The sequence below is a fragment of the Carya illinoinensis genome, chromosome 5 (assembly GCF_018687715.1).
Source record: "Carya illinoinensis cultivar Pawnee chromosome 5, C.illinoinensisPawnee_v1, whole genome shotgun sequence".
NCBI classification, from domain to species: Eukaryota; Viridiplantae; Streptophyta; class Magnoliopsida; order Fagales; family Juglandaceae; genus Carya; species Carya illinoinensis.
The window spans coordinates 29,532,593-29,554,171 of NC_056756.1; the positions used below are offsets into that span (position 1 = coordinate 29,532,593).

General features: G+C 35.6%; 1 protein-coding gene across 1 annotated transcript; it reads right to left on the bottom strand.

Annotated features, from left to right (window-relative positions):
- Positions 1-11,541: 11,541 nt before the first annotated feature.
- On the bottom strand, positions 11,542-13,456 carry LOC122308763. Its single transcript, XM_043121973.1, has 2 exons — positions 13,228-13,456; positions 11,542-12,363 (listed from the first exon to the last, which is right to left on the bottom strand). Exons 1-2 carry the CDS (start codon positions 13,393-13,395, stop codon positions 11,833-11,835), a joined length of 699 nt encoding a protein of 232 aa, XP_042977907.1. The 5' UTR covers positions 13,396-13,456; the 3' UTR covers positions 11,542-11,832.
- Between the last annotated feature and the right edge of the window lie 8,123 nt (positions 13,457-21,579).

Sequence of the window (21,579 nt, forward strand, 5' to 3'; positions counted from 1 at the left end):
GTCTAGCTGGGTTAAAAATTACTTTGATCAGGTACCATTCTCCCAATGAATTGTAGACGTGTAACACTTCTATAACAGTGACCCTAGGGGCCAAAGCCATGGTAGGTTTAGGTTGGGTAATAAGAATTTAAAAATTGGGCTCAGTCAATGGGTTAAGTGTTTTCCTATGACCATCTCTTTGATTTGCATGTTATTGTTCATTGCCCCACTTCCTACTTTGATAGACATTTTAAGCTTATGTTATCTTCCTTTGATTTTAGTGGGTTGGTCCTTGTCCCGTGAGTTAGAAGAGGTTTGTTAGTATAGGTAAAGAACGCCTCTCTTGAAATGGCAAGCAAAAACTAATTCGAAGCATTTCTATCTTCTTCTTCCTTCTCTGTCTAGGAGGTCCTCACCCTCTTAAGTGAGATTATTTGTGTAAAACTTAAGAGTGTGTTACAAATTGGTATTAGAGAGACACTGGTTTCTATGTTAACAGTCATGGAATTAATGAAATATTTAGTTCTTCATATGAAACAAAGCTATGAAGTGTATTGACAACAACTAGAAAGGTTTGGAGATAAGATTGCTAACATGAAAAAAGAAACCAATGCAACCATGGATGTAGCTATGGATGAGATTTCTATAGTAATCAAAAATATTATTTAGGAATCAAGCGAGGTTGAAATGAGTTTTACGCCATTTGCCACGGTTACAGCTGCAAACCAAAATGAAGCAAAGGAGCCAGAGAGTTTTGCTCAACGATCAGATCGACCTCACCTTCTTTTGTTTCTTTCCATTTCGTCAGACGTACCTAGTAACCACCGACTATAAAAGATAAGGACCCAGCAATCGAGATGGATCTCAATAACACATACTCTTGCATGAGTGTGTGGTAACACGACCGTGTTGAAATCAACACACCATTAGGTACTAATCTCACTTAGGTGTCTGTTGTTGCTAAGAAAATCTCCTCCATGGTAGGAATCCCAAACAAAGGGCCACATCTTGTATGGCATCCATGAAAGTCCATCCCACATCTATGGGACTTCTTGACTCCTCTGGTGGTTGAAGCGTACTTGGTGGGGGTCCTTAGTGCTTTTCCATCGGAGATCTTGCCCAGAGTTCTTATATTTTGGTAACTTCAAACATACATACAGCATAAGGTCTTTGGTGACAGTGAAGCAGGTGTCTACGAATGGCAACTCGAATTCGCACGAGATGTGCTTGGTGTTAAATTCAACAAGTTGAAGAGGCTGAAAACACCATTCGTGCTAAAGGAGTTTGTAAACCACGGCAAGGTGATTTTCAAGGTGTACATGGTGGGAGAATACATCAATTGCGTGAAGCGCAAGTCACTTCCAAATATATCCAAAGAGAAGCTGAATAACAGTCATACGAATGGTCTGTTGTCATTTTTGCAAATATCAAATTTGGCAAGAAATGAAGATGAAGAGGATAGTTGTTCCATTGCACACCAAGTAGTAAAACCACAGAAGGTAGGATTCTTTTAAATTAATCGTTTGGATGAGTTGGCTGTAAATGAGTTTCAAACAAGCTAAGGTAGTAAAGAGAATACCCATAAACTTTGGATTGTTCATGTTTTGTTGTTTGAAACATGTAGTTGCAATGCTTCAGAAGGTTGGTGGAAATGCCTAGTAAGAGGTATATTGAGCAAACAAAAAGTTCACTGGACCCTCATGATGCATCTATTGCTTCCGAGAAGTACTTCTAATGAGGAATAAATAAGAATATGCAACAGGTGCATTTTGACTCTTACAGCACCCCATTTGAGCTCCATGATGCCAACTACATTCTAAAAGCAATGAAATTTTGTGAAAGACCACAGGTTGATAATAGGGTACACAACATCTCTGCAGATAGAGGAGAAGGTCTAAAGGCGCAAGGTACGTTTCTCTTGCAAAATTGGCTAAGTCTTGAAATTCATGTAAGCTAAATGAGGAAGATGTTGGATGAAATGCTTGAGAAGTTGAGCTTAGGTTGGTGTCATAATGTGTCAAGTATGGGTTTAATATCTATATCTCAAATGTGCACGTCGTCGAAGTCTCTGGATTTACAAGATTGTTACGTTGGAGATCCAGGTTTAGCTACTGTTGAAAAGTGTTGTAGACCACTCGAAGACTTGAAATTGTGATTTTGTGGGGGCTTGAGACTCATTAGCGAAATGATACATGTGGAAGAACTCTTTGCACAATTTAGTGTTGTCCTTCTTTGTGTTGCTTTAGGCTAGAATTTTCTTTGGCAATGCAAAAAATTATGAGTTTGTGTTCTTGAAACATATTAACAAATACTATACTGTGGAATTTGGGTAATGGAAGCTAGAGTTTCTCAATCAAATTGGCTGGTTCACTTTTAAGGATTTTTACAATGAATGTTTAGACCAAAATGTCCTAACTAGGGGTGTAACTAGTCCTATGTTAGACATATTTGGAACTGAACTAGTATACATCGGTTTTAATATTTAAAGAACTAATACCACACCAATTATACTCCTAAACCGGTACTTTCAATTTTACTAGTCCAGTCCGAATTTTCAGTTTTAGTATAGTATTAGTGGATTATATAGTTAGTATAACTATACTATAGTGATATAGTAATATATAGTAGATTATATAGTGACATAGTATTAGTATATTAATATAACTACTAGTTATACTAATATTATAGTGATTTATATAGTTATTTATATATAGTGGATTACTAATAGTATTAGTGTTAGTATTAGTGTGTATATATATATATATATATATATCATATAGTAATATAGTATTTGATTATGTATGCTAGTGATAATATGTTAGTGTCTAACTTATTTATATATTTGATTATATATTTTAGTGATTATATGATAGTTACACATACTTTTTATATGAGTATATATGATCAAATGTATAGAACTGTATTTATCAAAAAGAATATATGTTATAATTTATTATGCTATAAAATGTATTTATCCTTAATATACATATGATCAAATGTTTATGTTTAAGATTAAAATTATGTTATATTAATTGTTATATTAATTTTATGTTATTAGATTATTATTATACATGAATAATAGGATTTTAAATTTCAATGTTATATTACTTAGTAAATTAGCATATAATATAAAATTATTTTACATATAATTATATAATTTATATATAATATAAAAAATCATATAAAAATAGTTTATATAATATAAAAAATTAAATATATATATATATATATATATATATGAACGAGTCTTGTTCGATGTTAGAAAAAGGAAAATCGGAACCAGACTAATTTTGAGAAAAATAAAACCAATACCAGACTGAATCGGTTACAAACGATTTGGTCCGGCTCACCATTTTTTATTTTTTATTTTTTCATGTGTAGTTCTGGCTCCTAATGTGAAGAACATCCTAATGATAGAAATTCTTGAAGTATTAGACTATGGAGATAACAATGCTACTTTTTGCAGACCTAGCTCGTACATCTCTATAAAAGATAATAAGGTCTCTAGAGTCATGACAAAGAACACACTAAATTAAAACATCAATTCTGATGATGAGAAGTGGCTAGAAAAATTCAATAATGAGTATTTTATGGGGGATGATATTCATCGTCATGTTTATAAGGGTGCTTTTGGATACATTTGAGAAGGCTTATTATTGTCATCTTGATTATTTTCTAGATAAAATGACAGCTACTAGTCTTTATCTAGTTCTAGGTGGGAGTGAAGTGGTAGAAGTTGCAAATAGTTACTTAATGAGGAAAGTAAGCAAAAGTGAAGGTATGGTAGATCGAGTTGATGTAGAGGTCCAAAGAAGCCAAAACACTATGACTGGTTTGTCAAAATATATGAGATCACCATATGAGGAGCATGTTGACCTTTTGCTTGAGTCTCTGGTTGGTGTCTTCAAAGACTAGCCAATCTAAAGGCTACTTGAGTAAAAAAACTATAGATGGTATTGAAGGAAGCAGTAAGAATCTTAACGATGATTAAGTTATATAATCTTCCGTACTCAGTATTAATAGGGATCAACTTGGGAATATTGCTTGGTCTTATGCTGTTTTTGGACAAAGGGAGCAGATTTTCTTTTCTAATTTATGGAGAACTCTAAGCCATTTTGAGGAGCAAGGGATTTTAGAGCAGTATAGGGAAGATATCATGTTTGTCTCTCAAGTTCATCTTGTGAACCAGTGCTTGAATCTAGAATAGCCACATTTTCAGTTGTCTTTGACAAGCACTCTCAAGGAGATAATTGCTCGTGGAAGAAAAAATATGAGGTTGAGTAGTAAAATGACTTCCATCATTTTAGAAGGGGTCTAACCTGATGTATGTACTTACACCATAATTTTGTCAGGGTTTGAGAAAGCTGGAAAGGATGAGCCTACAAAAGAGGTTTTTGACCAAATGTTTTCCCAATATGTTGTTTCCTTCTAGGCTATAATTATGGGCTTTGCAATAAATGGTGTAGAGAATGGAAATTTTGACTGGATCACTTATAATGAGCTAGAAGTTAATAATTTCTCTTTATCTTTTTGTTTAAGTTTGACGCTTCCAAATGTTGAAGCAGTGTGGCTATTGGTAGGGAGGAGTTGAACCCCAAATATCATAGCTTTGTCAAGGGTATTGTGAATTGTGAAGACCTTCCCCTGAAAATCTCCAAGTAAATGCTACAACAAAACAAAATCTTCAAGGTTATCTGCAAGAATTTGATCAACAAGCGTGATACCATCAATGAGAATGTTATTGGTCATTTCAAGAAATTTAAAGGAAAAAAACTTGTCTCAACTACAAAGGAAGTTTAGAAGCATAAAAGCGCCTTATGGGCAAGGTCCTTAAAGGGGGAGGATTTTTCACACTCATGTAACAGTGATTGTAACGATTTGAAAGAAATTCAATATGCGAATTTCTTTGAAATTCAATATGTGAATTTCTTTATACCCTAGAAACGTAGTGAACTCTCGAAAGGAATTCAGGTTTTTGTCCATCAGTGTAGTCGGATCCCAATCCACTATGTTGACGAAGTTGCCTTTCTATTTAATTAAGGCATGTAGGAGTATAAATTTATAAAACTAATTGCACCAATAGACTCGAATGAAAATTTAGGATTTTACGGTGAAATAAAAAGTTGTGTTTTTTGGATGAATAGTGAATGAGAGTGCCTTTCTATTTAATCAAGGTACTTGAGACTAAAATTTTACGAGACAAATTACACCATTAGACTCGTATGAATATTTAGGATTTTATGATGTAATAAAAATTTTCAAGTTTCTCAAATGAATAATAACACTTCGAGAGAGTGCCACATGGTAACTAGTTCAAATAGTTGTCAAATCGTCACTTAGGATCACTAGGAATACTTTGTAGTTGGAGACATGGCACAATCCTAACCATCCACTTGGAAACCCTAAAACACATGTCAAGTGAGGGACAAATGTGTAAGTGTCAAAGTGTAAATCAAGTCGTGTGATCATGTCTCTTACACTAAACACTATTTGGTCAACCACAAGAGGGTTTCAACCCCAATAAAACCCCAAATCATTGGAAGCCAACAGAAACCCTAAATCTTTTGAGGAAATCAAAACCCTAAATTAGGTTCCAAACCCTAAACCACTCGGTTTTAATTAAGTGATTTCTCACTTGGTTGAATCACTCTCACACAACTAATTTTACACTCTTACACCCTTAATCACTCGCTTACATCTTAGTAATTATATTTGACAAAGAAGAAATTGCTTTTAGATTAACCATAGCCTAAACCCTAACTAAACCATAATGAAACCCCAAATTGAGCCCATTCAATTAAGCTCATTTTTGGCCCAACCAAAACCACATTTTAGCCCAAGCTTCTTGAGCAAGTTTCATCTTCCTTATAAGTTCATACCATGGATGTCATTCTACCTCATGATCGGCCCCAAATAGTGACTTGATAGCATATCAAACCACCCCACATCAGCCCCTCCCCCCCCCCCCCCTCCCTAATTTAGCAAGAACAACAATAGAAACTCAGCTGTTGTGCAACCCTTTTTCCTCTTCTTTTTCAACAGCCACCCTCCCCCTCCCATCCATAGATCATTCAAACACCCACCATGTCAGCCCTTAACCTATACCCACGTCCACCCCATTTGCTTCCCATACTTTGTATTTTTTCACTTGTCTTCCAGGAGAGAAACCGAGAGAGTTGAGAGAGTTTTTTAGCAGCTTGTGTTCTAGCATTCCAGTCCTTGATAAGTTAATGTATATGGCTCAATTCTCTTTTATTTTGTTTATTATTGAGTATAGTTTACATGGGTATATAATGGTAAATTTTTATTGGAGTCTTGATGGATGAAAGTTGGGTTTGATGATGGAAAGGTTTAAGTGTTGACAATTTTAATGTTTGTGTGGAACTTTGAAAGTTTGGTGATATTTTTTGTGAAATAGTGGGTATATCTTGATATGGTGAAGTTCCAACATGTTTATATGTAAGTTATGAGTTGATTCAAAGCATGTTAGTATTTTTATAAAAGAGTTTTGCATGACTGCAAAGTGTTAGAAATCGATTGACTCAGAACAGTTTATGTTTTGGCTTTGGTTGTGATTTTAGTTCTATGAACTTGGTCCTATGGCTTTAATTTTCATACATTTTGTTTTGGGTATTTGATCTATGTGTTAAGAGTTTATTTTGAAGAGTTATGGTTTAGATCTTTGATAGAGTGTTGATGAACATGCAAATGTTTATTTAAAAGTCAATCTAGAGGCTCTCAGGTTTGATCATTTGTTTTGATGAAGTTTTTGTCATGACCTACAAGATTTAATACTTAGATCAAGTTATAATTCTAATTTTAATGTGAGTTACATGGTTATGTTATTTGAAAATTTATTATATAAAAATCAAGAATGTAATCACTTTGTTTCAAGTCCGAAGCATGCTATACTAGGTTTCATGGTTTTTATGCAAACCGATTGTTCTAATTTTTATTTTGTGATTTTGGTTGTTTGGTCGAGCATGCTATCATTTAGGTTTAAACGATGAACATGTTAGGAGAGTATTTATAGACTTTTGGAGTTCTTGGAATTGATTTGAAAGTGTTAGGCCAATAACATCAAGAGTTGGTTCTATGTGACCTTATCTTGATGTTTTAGCATTTTCTATAGTGTAGTGAGTTTAAGTTTTTATGAAATGTGCAAATTGGAGTCTTAGCATGATTTGAGAACTTAGGATATTATTTTTTAGAGTTGCTAAAATCAGTTTAAGCATGTTAGTATGTTGGAAGGTCAAGTACCAACAAAATCATGTCTTTGGCCTAATCCATGAATCAGCCTAAGTATATTTCTTATAGTTGTGATTAGTTTTAAATTTTTATGAGTTCATAATTATATTTACGAAAAAATTTACATTCCTCATGTAAATTCTAGTAAGTTTTGGAATTCATTTACAAAATCCTTATTTTAGGAGCAAATTTATAATTTTCCACAAGTATAATGGTAACTCCCAAATTAATAAATTTTATGTTTATAAGAATTTAGTGGATTTTCTAACCCTATAAAATATCTCATTTTAGTTCTTGCATTTTTTAAGTTCGCTTTACTTTATGTTATATCACTATAGGTTAGCTTCTAACTTAGTATATTTATATATGTAAGGTGGTAAGAATTATATTATTTTTATTCATGTCTTTTATGCTTATTATAAATTTTATAATATACCATGCCATGTCATCAGTTATCTATTATATGTTTATTTGTTACATGAATGTCATGTCATCTACTATTGTTACACAATTATCTGTTATATGTTTATCGGTTACATGAATGTCATGTCACTATCATGCGTCATGAATTTTATCTCATTTATTACATGTTTATCTGTTACATGCCACAAATGTCATGTTATTTGTTACATGAGTATGTCATATGTTACATAAAAGTAATGTATGAGTTTTTTATTTTAGCACAATTCCAAGTGTTGGGATGAGAAATTATCCTAGTGAAACTCTTTTGTCCACACTGGATATTTAAATTGGATGTAAAATCTCCTGAATTGACAAAGTACAATCAATAGGCTTCAAATAAGACCTAAATAATTGGTTACTAGAGCGAATTTAGGCACCCAATGATAGTGGTGCCAAATAAAAGTTTAACAGTTTATTCGTTAAGTTATTATGATGTAATCACAACTGACGTAAATACCTATGATGTCATGTGAAATCGACAAGAGCACACAACTATTGTGGGAGTTGTGGAGCGTCCATGGTTTCATATTAATCAAACATGTATATATAAAAATGTCATATATATATATCAAGTTACATCATATATAAAAAGGTCATATAAATAAATATATATATACAGCAATGCTAAATACAGTCGTGAAATTGCAAACGCCGCGCAATCGCTTTGAAAAAAAGTGAGGTCCACGATTAAAAAGTTAGTTTTTTTTTTCATGTGGGTCTCATATTAATTCATTTTTTTCAAAACGACTGCACGTCGCTTGCACAACCACGACTACAAATATCATTTCTCATATATATATATATATATATCAAGTTACATCATGTTCATGTATGGCCACACTAATTGTCAAGTCATGTAACGCATGTGCAAGCTCATATTATGAAGCATACATGTCATTTAGTGTCATTCATTCCTATTCATACTATTAGTAGCTTAGGAGCCTTACTTGCTGAGATTTTATAATATCATAATGGTATTCTCAACTACTATTCCTCCCGAAATGGTAGACGATATGTCAGGAGTTGAAGAATTTGTGCACCACCAATTGAAGGAGGCCAAATAGACCATAGAGCGATGACAAGGAGCTGATAACGCCAATACTCCCTCTTCTGGATATAACTTTGGATATTATAACCGAGCTGCATGAGCTACTTAGTGATTTAGTTCAATAGTCTATCTTTCATGTCTGTATTATGGAGTGCTATCTCCAGCACCTATTTTAATACATACTTCTTGTTATATCTTTTGGGATATCTGAACACTATGACATCATGATTATATTTTGGGATATAGTATTTTTATTACATTGTGTATTGCTCAAAGAAAAAAACTTATTCACAACATTTGTTGCATAATGTTATATGTATGCTAGGTACATTGCATCCTTAACTATCATGAACGGAGATATGTAACATTGTGTTGCATGTCCTAACGCTTCAAAGTTTCGTCAAATCCCAAACATAATTTATGGGAGTCACAGTGATAGGGGCCAAAGCCATAGTGGGCTTTGGTTGGATAATAAGAGTTTAATAGTTGGGCTCAACCTATGGCTTAAGTGTTGGCTTGGGCCATTTCTTTCATTTCCACGTTATTGTTGATTGGGCCATGGCCCACTTCTTACTTTGATATAGACATGTAAGACTTATGTTATTTTCCTTTTGTTTCAGTATATTGGTCCTTGGCCTATGAGTTAGAAGAGGTCTATTAGTATATGTAGAGGACGTCTCTCTTATAATGGTAGGCAACAACTAATACAAAGCATTTTTATTTTCTTCTTCCTTCTCTCCGTGTTTTTCTAGGAGGTTCTCACCTTCGAAGTGAAATTATTCATGCAATCTAGGTACACCTCAGGAGTGTGTTATAAGTAGAAAGAAATTCTGGTTGTACTTCCCTATGTTCCTAGTTCCCTCCAAAAATCAGGATCTATCTCTCTCTCTCTCTAATAAGTTATAAGCTTTGTGATTTTCTTCCTCCTTTTCTTTTGTTTCCTTCTTGCTACTCTACAAAAAAACAAGGACATGCCGACGTTTATGTATGTGCCGGTAAATATAGATTATTGCTGGCACTTAATTCATACACTGGTAAATAAGAAGTTTTGCCGATATTTACCCCGTTACGCCGGCAATAATATATAATAATGCTGGCGTTTATAAAAACACCAAAAACTTATCAATGATGTGCCGGTAAATAAAAATTTTTGTCAGCGTTTATCTGGTTATGCCAGTCATAACATATAATAATGTCTACGTTTATAAAAATTTCAAAAATTTATCAATTATGCGCTAGTAAATAAAAATTTTTGCCAGCGTTTACATTTTTATGCCGACAAACACTGGCAAAATTTTATCAATTATGCGTCGGTAAACGCTGGCAAAAATTCCAATATATACTTGGAAAAAATTTAAACACTGCCATATTGCAAATTCCAATGTATACTTCTTTTGATCAAAATCAAGCCCAACTACTGCCAATATATGTGCTGCCATATTAGCCTTTCTAGTTGTGTGAACAAGAAACTATGATCTGAGAGCTGTTAATACACATTTGGCATTTGTAGTAATTAAATTACCTAAACTCAAATATGTTTCAGCCTTGTTTGCCATGGAGACAACTTTCAGACCATCCCCTTCAAGTATAACCTTTGATAGCTCCATCTCTTTGCAAAATAGTGCAGCTAACAGAAAATCATATGCTTTAGCAGTGAATGAGTAGTAATTCATTGGTCTAGGAGCTTGTAATATGCCAATCACTTGCCCTTGAAAATCTCTAGCAATCACTCCAATGCCAATCCTTCCCTCAAAAAATTTTGCTGCAGCATCCCAATTTATCTTATAAACTCCCTCATTTGGTTTCTGCCATGTCCTTTATAGTACCTATAGTTGTACAATTTTGTTTAGTGCTGAATTCTCCTGGCAGTTAGCATTTCTATAAGCCTAAACATCATCTTTAGCAGCTTGAAACAGTGTCATCGGGTGTCTAAAACCCTTACCATGGATGACTTCATTCCTTCTGGACCATAGTAGTCTTGCTGTAACAGTAGCTTCCTCGAGTTATTCATGCTGCAAACATTTAGTCAACTTCTTCCATATGTCACTAAATCAATCACTTTGGATTGTCATCTTGAGTAATGGGTTTGAGTCATTTTTTTAGTATAGGTTGAAGATTTTGATTACTATAAAAATTTGAGTAACAGGTTTCAATCACGTGTATTGAAAATGCAGAAAATAAAGCAAAACAAAAAGAAGAGTAGAACCAAGGGATCCTAGAAACCGTTTCGATTGCAATTTTGGAGATATTGAAGTTGCTGATGAAAAATCAAGGGATTCAAGAAATCAATAGAAATAAAGTCGATCTTTACATGTAATAATATTATATATAATAGTTGTTCTTAAATCACTTTCATGTGATTTGAATTGTAATTTTTTATTTATTACATCAATAATAACCAATTATATTATATTTATTATTAATTTGTATATTATATAGATTTTTTTATTGTAGTGTATCTTATTACCGGCGGGTTTTTAAACATCGATATAAAATAAATCGCTATGGATTTTTATCTAAATATTGATGTGTTTCAAAAATGCAAATAACATAAATATTGTGATGTTCATTTAAAGTTCAACATATGGTCGCAAACGTAAGTGATTATTATTTGGTGGAGCTTACAAAATGCCTAAAAAAACAGCTAGTGGCAACGTACTATTGACGGCATTTCGATTGGCGACTTTTAGATAAACGGCGTTAATTTATATAATACAAAAGCATCGTACTAGTGGTGCCATTTAAATAAATGCCGTTAATTTGTTCAAAACCGCCAGTAATGGATTTTTTCCATTCCCAATGTTTGAGCAAATGCCAGAACGTGTAAATAGCGACCCCCCGTACCAGCGTTTGGTTGTGCTGATAAATAAACTCCAGTAATCGATTACCAGCGTTTATTTTAACCATTGCCGGCTCTTTATAGCAGTTCACTTCCTTCCTATCGCCTCTTATTAGACCAACTACTTAACCTCACTTTGCAGATAACGCCCTTTGTTTGCTTAATCGGTGACAGCTCTTTTAACGCCACCTCCCACAAAAAATACAAACAAATCAATGAAAAAGAAATCAATTCATACAGATAAATTAGTCTACAATTATGCTGAGTCCAAATTTCTACACTGAAACACCTTTCCATTTCCACACTGGTCCAGGAAATCAAGGTTGTAAAGAACTGCCACCATTGTCACAGAACACAAGAAAACCAGCACCGGCCCGAAGATCCAAAGCAGCAAAGGAAGTGCCGCATAGAAAATCCTATTTCCCACAATGCTTAAAACGTAGCCCTTCTCTAAAACATCAGAAACATACTGTGGGGTCGTTACGGGCATAGGGTCCTCTACGACGCTAACGAGGATGTTTACTTTGTTTAGAAAAGTAATAGACAAAGAGAGACTGAAAAAGGATAATAGGAAGATAATTAGGAGGGTGACATATTTTAAAGATAGCATGAATTCCCCTTGAGCCCCATAAACAGTGTCAATGAGTGGCTTCTTAACACTGTATGTGCTACTTATGATTGCGGCGAGGCCTGCGCATAGAAGGATAGAGGTGGTGGCCATTAAGGTTGATCCCATGATCATGTTCCTCAGGGTTTGGACTGCCAGGATGCTCCTTTTGTCAATGTCCTGCCAACAATTCAAAGGTTTTTTTTTTTTTTTTTTTTTTTTTTTTTTTCAAATAGAAATTGGCACAAATGATTCAATGCATGGCTTATAGTACAGCACCATGAGTCCAAAGTAGAGTTATTAGAATCTCTTTTTACTCTCTTTTAATTGATCTTGTTAATAACTTTACTGTTTGTATCATACCTAAAGCACATGAGAAAAAATACTCTTGGAGTTATTGCCGAATTAAAAAAAAATGAGAAAATGATAAATACATAAAATGGGTCTTATAATTAATATGTATTAATATCCGTGTTCTTGAAAAATATTCCATATTTAATAAATATTATAAGACCATTTATATGATGCAGCCAGATAGACCACATTGGACCAAGGACCGTACTCATAATTCACTACGATTGTGCTTATGTGGGTGACAGTAGTAGGCGCTTTGAGTGTGTGAACCAAATGAAAAACCTGGAAAACATGATTAATTTAGGAGAAAAATCTAGTTGTAAGTGTAATTATGTATTAATATATATACCAATTTAATGTGATTGGTCAAAAAGTAGATTTTATTGAAAACAGTGCTAATTTAAATTTTAAATATGAAGAAATCAATATTGATATGCAGATTAATACGCGACTTCGCTTGTACGTGACAAAACTCTAATTTAGGACAATGCGACAATGCTAAGTCCACATATCAGCCAATATTTTTTGTTTTTTACTTTATTATTTTTAAACATTTTTTTAAACTACTTAAAACATTTTTTAAAAATTAAAAAAAAATCATAAATTTCTTGAAAAATACTTTCTTAATCTTTAAGTAAAAAAAAAAATAAAATGTAATTCGGTTTCTGTAGGAATATCAATTTATGTTACCTTCATCATCGCGGGGACCCAGAAGCGCTGTGCCTTTGCATATGTTCCAATGAGGGTGGTGAGCGGATGCGTACGGACTCTATACCATAGCCATGCGTGATAGGCAATGTTTATCAGCAGACCTGAAGGCACAAGCACCATATCCAGATAACATTTCCTCCATTCCATCTCTCTCTCTCTCTCTCTCTCTCTCTCTCTGTGCCTAGCTACCTATGTCACAGCTTGCATGAATATGTTTATCTTTGAAATATATCTCTACTATCTACAGCTAGCTAGCTCTATATATACAGATAGATATTAAAGGTATATGCGAAGTATTGACGAGGCAATATTCCATTGCAAAAACAAAAGAGAAAAGCAATCACAGTTACTCTACCGAGACCAGCTAATGGAAGTTGCATATAATATATGTCAAGGTACATGATATGTGTGTGTGTAAGCCTAATCTGGGGGGAATATATATTATTGCTTTAATTCCAACCTTTATGCATGGTTTGTAGGTAGAGGGCAGGATCGAGGGTGAAAGCTGCCATTTGCCTATGGTATATAAATGGTATAAATACCAAACTGATTGAATGTCACTAGTATATTAATTAGGAATCCATTTTCCTCATCTTTCCAGAAGAACATGTCTCGACTAGTATATAGTTACATGAATTATCTGTTGAGTGATTCTTTCAGATCTCCTAATTATTTATTCGATATTCCTCTTTCCATGATTCGACATTTTATTCTTCTGTTCAGAACAACTTGTTAATTTAGAACAATTTTCCTTTTCAGCATATATATATATATATATAGTTGATACACATACCAGGAAGAACAGAAAAACAAAGATATGATCTAAGATATGCTTCCTGTCTTGCTACAATCATAGTGTACTACACGGAGAAAACCAACTAGCAGATGGGACTGGCATTACCTCTGATAGAGCTCATTTCCGTTTGGATAGTGAAAGTATTTTATCTCATTTTATCATTATAACTTTTTCAAATTTTCACACAAAATATAATTTTTTTAAATCCCAGAACAATAATAATATTAAAAAATAATATTTTAATAATATTTTATTCAACTTTCAACTTTTAAATTCGTCTCATTTTACTATCTAAAACGCATCTTAATCAAGCCAGCTTGCCTCTCTCACAAGCCTTATCTCAATAATCAGTTAACTCAATTAGTATATTTTACAAAAAATGATATTTACAGTTATAGATTGTTCAAGCACCGCGCACTCATTTTTTTTTAAAAAAAAAAAAACTAAATATATGACTCATATGAAAAAATTAATTTTTTAATAATAGATCTCACTCTTTTTTAAAAGGAGTGTGCGGCACTTGGACAACCACCCATGTTTTAATGGGTGGCCATTTGTTTCAAGTCATCCAGATTCTTATCTAGTCAATCAAATTTGGTTATTTAAGAGCTAACCCTAAGTCTTTCAAAGTTTACACATAGCCTGAAATCCTTCATACTTTTTATTATAAATTCAAGTGTATTTATACACAGATGTACAAGAGAACATCAAATCAAAAAGGGAATCAAAGTAGTTACAAAGCATTGTAGAAAATAACAGAAAAATCCCCTATGGTGGATGGTGGTTCTAATATTTTGCTATTCTGTACATGTGGTCTAACATTATCTATAACCCCCCGATCCCGCAGGGGTCGGAGAGTTACTATATGTCGCCGAAATCCTTTTTCATAATAATAATAAATATTCTAAAGACTCTATAAACATATCCTCATCCACTTTCAAAGACTCTATAACCATAAATACGACAACTCAAGGCTTAAAATAATGGTCAACATCCCAATAAATCTAGTCAATACAATAGATCAATCTACAAAAAAAATAATAATAATAATAATAACCTTTTAATAATCTCAGTACTTATTCCCTACACTTAGCAATATTGTACCCGGATTCTATTCCCGGTCCTCCATCTAAGTATTTACTTCATCTAAAAAATATTGTGGAGATAAGATATGAGTTATCAACAACTCAGTAAGCAAGGGACATATACTAGTATGTAAACATGCATGAGCATTTTCACAAAGTTCAGAATATAGAAACAAAACATTTCAATTCCAAAATACAAAACTCAAAAATACTTATTATTAGAAAATCAGAGTGACACTTCAAATTGTTCATATTCAAACAAAAAACTTTTCATATTCAAAGACCCATTAGGCACAACATGACTGAACATCTTTATCTTATCATATCTTATCAGAGCATCATATCAGAACAGAGACCATGTTTAACATCCGTGGTAGGGTTATGCATTTTGCGAAAAGCCAAGCAGAACATAAATCACCATATTACCAAAGTGATTGCAATCAGAGCAAAGACCACTATTATCTCCCGTAGTAAGGTCAGAGGTCACTATTATATCCCGTGATAGGACCAGAGGTCACTATTGTATCCCTTGACAAGGCCAGAGGTCACTATTGTATCCCGTGATAGGGCCAGAGGTCACTATTATATCCCGTGATAAGGCCAGAGGCCACTATTATCACTCATGGCAGGGCTATACATCAGAACAAAATAGAATTAGAATCACCATATCAGAACCAGAATCAGAGTCAGGACGAAATCAGAAAGTCATGTCAAAGGTTTTTCAGAAGCCACATCTATCGAAACAGAGTATTGAAATAAATTCAAATCATTTCACATATTCAAAAAAAAAAAAACAGATTCAGAACATCTTCGCATCATATGTACAAATTTTTATAAATTTCATATTCGCTCTTTTTGCATAGTTGAGAAAACAAAATTCACAAAATTAACTCATGTCTATACCAATTATGACAGAAAATACTTTCTCTTATACAAATTTTACGCATATACAGAACACATAATTGAGGTTGTTTTCATATTTCTTTTCAAAACAAACATGCATATTCTCAAAATCAACCTCATTTTATTTCTTTTATGCAAAGTCTAGTATAGGAACCCCGCTTACCTGGACTTTTTAATTTCTCTGAATTTTTCCACAATAATACCAAACAAAAATCAGTCATCACCTATAGAAAATCATATAGCTTAAATAAATCTCCAATTGTACTCGTAACTAGTAATTGCACCTGAAATACTTAATTTAATTCCTCAAAACCTACAATTCTCTTAACTCTAAAATACCATAATTTTCTAAATTCGTCAATCTCCACTTAATAAATATTCCGATAAAGCAACAGTATCCTAAAATACCAACTTAACAACATAAGCCCACTACACCTTAAAGCATTATAACAAACTTTTGAAATAAAACCCAGCCTTAACATAAAATAAATCTAACTTGAGATAAGCCGATCAAACACCTTTAACAATAAACCCATCCCAATCCGAAAGCATTAGACTTGCCAAAAGTTGGAGCTTAACTAACTCTTGCATGTAACCTAACAGCAACACAATGTAATAAACACATTCCTAAAGCGAAGGAGTTGGGTGGTTGCAGGACATACTAAAGGAAGGACGAAGAGGCAGTGGCACCAAGGGAGAGTTGCAACAGAGCTGAGCTGAGTGCGACGGCGGTGCACTCAAATCGAGTGGTTGCACAACAGAGAGAGAGAGAGAGAGAGAGAGAGAGAGAGAGAGAGAGAACAAATGACTAGAGGGATGAGAGAAAGAGAGGAAAAAGAGGCTTGAGAAGGAGAGAAGCCGTGTGAGATACTCACTGAGAGGCAACGAGGAGGCGTGCGACCGTGTCGAACTCAAAAAAAGGGTGGCAAGCAGCAAGTGGCTGGGAAGCTTCCGTCGTTGGCAGAGGAGGTACAACGGCTAACTTTGATGTCAATTTGGTAGAATAGGGGCCTTCGGTGATGGTGAGACTTGCGTGGTGGTTCTTACGGCAGCATGGCTCTGAGCCTGCTCGTGGCACTATTGTGCAGTGGTGATCTAGTGCAGCAACGAGATGGCATGACTTGGCTGTAGCTGAGGACATCACGAGGGCCTACTGGTTGTTACTGTGGCTTAAGCACTCTATTATGACTGCTAAAAACAGAGGCTTAAGGTGATGCATGGTGGGGCTAAGGTAGTGGAGAGTTGAGTGATTCTTGTAACTGGTTGCAGTGACGGTACTTTGGTAGTTTCCAAAGGCACAAGATATATGTGTATTTATATGGGTGATGAGAAAACCCTAGAGAATGAAAAGGGATAGACGTGCATGGGTAGTGTCGTGCGTGGTGAGGAGTTGGAGATCAAAAGGAGGGATTTTCAGGATGAAGTGAAACTACAGGGACAAATTTTTGCTAAGTGTTTTAAACGGTGCGCTTTACACCAAGTTGGGCTGGGTTTGGCTCTACGTCATGGTGTTACATTATCAACTATGCTTAAACGCCCCATCGAGTCCAATGGGGTATCAATTACATTGAGAATCAATCTAAAATGGTAAAACTTTTTGACAACCAATGGTTTAATAAAAATGTCGACAATTTGGTCTTTAGAACTGATGAATGACACTGCAAGAGACTTGGCTGCAACTCGATCCTGGACAAAGTGAAAGTCGATATCCATATGCTTGGTTCGGGAGTGATATACTGGATTTGCAACTAAGTACGTGGCCCCAATATTATCACACCATAAGGTGGGAGCTCAAGAAAGGGGTAAGCCAAGTTCACATAGGAATGTCTACAACCAAATGATCTCAGTAGCAGAAGAGACAATAGACTTTGGAGCTCCAGGAGATTAAGTATTTACCCAAGTAGACACAAAAGCTCCCAGTGGACAGTCTATCGTTGAGGCAGCCTTCCCAGTCTGCATCAGAGTATGCTAGCAAGTTGAAAGATGAGTTATAGGAGAACATCAAGCCAAAGTTGATTGTTCCTTTAAGATAGCGCAAGATCCTTTTAACCGCACTCCAATGGGACAATTTTGGTGCATGCATGAACTGACATGCTTTATTCAAAGCAAAATTAATATCAGGCCTTGTAAGAGATAGATATTGCAAGGCTCCTACAACACTTCTATACTGAGTAGCATCATCAAGCACTGGGGAATCAAAATTGGACAATTTTAAAGATGATGCCATAGGTGATGGGGGGTTTCGCACGCCACATCTTGCTCCAAATAAAAAGGTCCTTAATATATTTTCTTTGAGACAATAAGAGACCATTTCTGAGGTAATCAATTTCCAAACCCAAAAAATAGGATAAAGGACCTAAGTCCTTGACATGAAAGGCAACACTCAAGTTATATATAAGCTTGTCAATGGCTGATGTATGTGAAGCTATTATGACTATATCATCTACATAAATGAGAAAGTAAATTCTCAAGGCACCATGTGATAAGATAAAGAGAGAAGGGTCAGCTTTTGAAGCTGTGAAGCCATACCCAATAAGCCATGATCTAAGCTACACAAACCATGCCCATGGCTCCTGCTTAAGGCCATAAATGACTTTCTTCAATAACCATACATGATCAGGATGATTTGAATAAATGAAGCTTTGTGGTTACTGCATGTAGACTGTGTCCAATAATTTGCCATGTAGGCTTTTTGGATGTCGATTTGATATAAGGGCCACTTTTGAGCTACTGCAATGAACAATATCAAACGGATGGTGGGCGCTTTGACAACGGGGCTGAAGGTGTCATAATAATCAATTCCCTCTTGCTGGTGGTAGCCTTTAGCTACCAATCGTGCCATTCACCATTCAGTTGAGCCATCGGTGCTGTATTTAGTCTTGTAAATCCACCTGCAACTGAGAATATTATAGGAGAGATGAGGTGGTAGTAGGGTCCATGTACAATTATGGAGGAGAGCATTATACTCCTCAATCATGGCTTGACGCCATTCAGACATTTTTTAGACCATCGAAAAACTAGAAAAGGTGTCGAGAGGATTTTCGAGAGGGGTGGTGGTGATGGTGAGGCATTGCCGAGTGGAATATGGTACAGTACCATCAGTGAGAACATGTGGCCAAGAGAATTTGTTTGAGCTCGAGTGATAGGAGATCTAGGAGGAATGAGAATGGGGGAGAATGGGCGTGTTCATGAGGAAGATTCTGGGGAAATGGAAGGCACAGTGATGTGAGAGGTAGGAGATGGGGAAAGGGATGGGTTTGAGAGAGGGGATGATGTTGGGCTTGGGCCTGGGCCTAGAATTGAGGATGGAAAGAGAGGAGGGGAGGTTGTAGACGTAGGAGGAAAGGATGAAGTGGGTTGGGCCCATGATGTGGAAAAAGTGAATGAGGCTTCATTGAATAAAACATCTATGGACACATAAAGCCTATTAGTGGTTAGGTCCAAACATTTATAGCCTTTGTAAGAAGGACTATAAGCTAAAAACAGACAAGAGGTAGACCAAAAGTGGAGTTTGTGATTGTTACAGGCTCGAAGGTTGGGCTAATATTCGCACCCAAAGGCTTTCAAAAAATTATAATCTGGGTCTTTGTTATAAACAAGGGAATAGGGAGATTTATTTTTCAATGTTGGAGTAGGGAGAAGGTTAATAAGATAGACAGTAGTTTCAAAGGCTTAGGCCCAAAACTGGAATGGAAGAGAAGTATGGACCAAGAGAGCAAGGCCTGTCTCGACAATGTGCCGATGTTTTCACTCAACGAGCCCATTTTGTTAATGGGTATAAGCGCAAGAGAAACGATGCATGATTCCAAGTTTTTTGCAAAATGGACTTACTGATTTAAACTCACCACCGCCATCGGTTTGAAGAGTTATTAATTTTGTGCCAAATATGTGCTCAATATGTGGTCAAAAAGTAATGAAAACATTGTAGACATCAGATTTGAATTTAAGTGGAAAAAATCAAGTATATCTAGTATATTGGTCAACAAAAGACAAATAATACTTAAAACCATGACTAGTGATATAGGGAGCCAGGCCCCAAAGGTCAGCACACCAAGCACAAGGGGCTTAGTTGCTTGGGCCTGATTGAAAACAAACGGATATTGGTGACTCTTAGCTAATAGACAATCAAGACACATGAAGCTATCTTTATTGGGGAGAACTTTCAAGAAGTTTCAGTGCAAGATGTTTGAGATGAGATTGAGGGAGGGATGCCCCTAACAGCGGTGCAACTGTACAACAAATGTTCATTCACCGAAGTGTGTGGAAGTGATTGAGAGGAAGCTGGCAAGGCAAAAATGTAGAGGCCATTACTATTGGGACTGATGAGGAACAACTTTCCTGTCAAAGTGTCCCTCACAAAGAAATGAGAGGCACGAAATTCAAATAAACAATGATTATCAATGCAAAATTTACAGACATAAATCAAGTTTTTGGTGATTAAAGGCACATGCAAGATATTTCAAAGAGTAAAGGAAGAAAAGGAGGAAGAAGAAATGACGGAGTCACTGATGTTCTATATAGGCAGTGCTGAACCATCCCCCACTCGAATTTAAGCATCATCAGTGTAGGGTTTAGAAGATAAGTTTAGATGTTGGAGGTTATTGGTAAGGTGGTGTGTGGCGGCCGAATCAGGGTACCAATTGGCATCGGGGTAAGTGTTTGATGTTGTGAAACTAACCGTGAGAAAGGAGGGGCTTCATACTAGTAAGAATGATTAAAGCGATGTCAACATTGCAGAGCGACATGCCCAGATTTGTTACAAACCTGGCAAGTGGATCGATTTGTGGGAAATGTTGGTCGAGTGTTTTGGGTAAAATGGGGCTTAGTGTTTTGGGATGGACCAAAGGGATATGGGCCTCCTCTATGAGAAGTGTTGTATCTACCTCAACCATTTCAGCCATGCTTGCCACCGCATATGAATCCTCGACCACGTTGGTCACAGCCACCAGTAGTGGTGAAGTTAACCATGGGTTCAACAGATAAAGAACCTCGAGCATTGTGAGAGAGACAGTTCTCATGGACCGACAGTAACTGGAAGAGTTCATGTGAGGTGATTGGTTCAGTCAGGTAGTGACTGAAGTAATGAAGGATTCGTAAGAAGGTCCAAGACCAGTGAGCAAGTATGTGACAAATTCCTGATCAGGCAATGGGCTACCAGTGGCTGCTAAGGTATCAACTGGAGACCTGACTTTGCCAAAATAGGAGGTAATGGATTGATCTCCTCTAGCAAGATTGGCAAGTTGAAACCAAACTTGGAATTGTTTGGCTTGAGAGTGAGAGGTGAAAAGAGAGGCGAGGGAAGTCCATAGATCTCGAGAAGAAGAGGCAGATAGAACATGCCCGACTACTGATTCTGAAAGAGAGGAAAACAGGATAGTACTAAGCACAAGTTGGATAGTTCTTTTCCATGAGAAAAATTCTGGGGTTGTTGTTTGGTCGGGGAGAAGTTCAAGGGGACTAGCAAGAGACCCATAAACGTACTAATACAGGTCTTGCCCACGCAAATAGGCACTGATTTGGACTTTCCATAAAAGATAATTGTCTGTG

What these genes read in the sequence shown, in the direction of transcription:
- LOC122308763 (XM_043121973.1), bottom strand. Translation starts at nt 13,395, where the DNA reads ATGGAATGGAGGAAATGTTATCTGGATATGGTGCTTGTGCCTTCAGGT. An exon ending in GGGTCCCCGCGATGATGAAG is followed by an intron (nt 12,364 to 13,227) that starts GTAACATAAATT and finishes AATTGTTGGCAG; the next exon opens with GACATTGACAAAAGGAGCAT.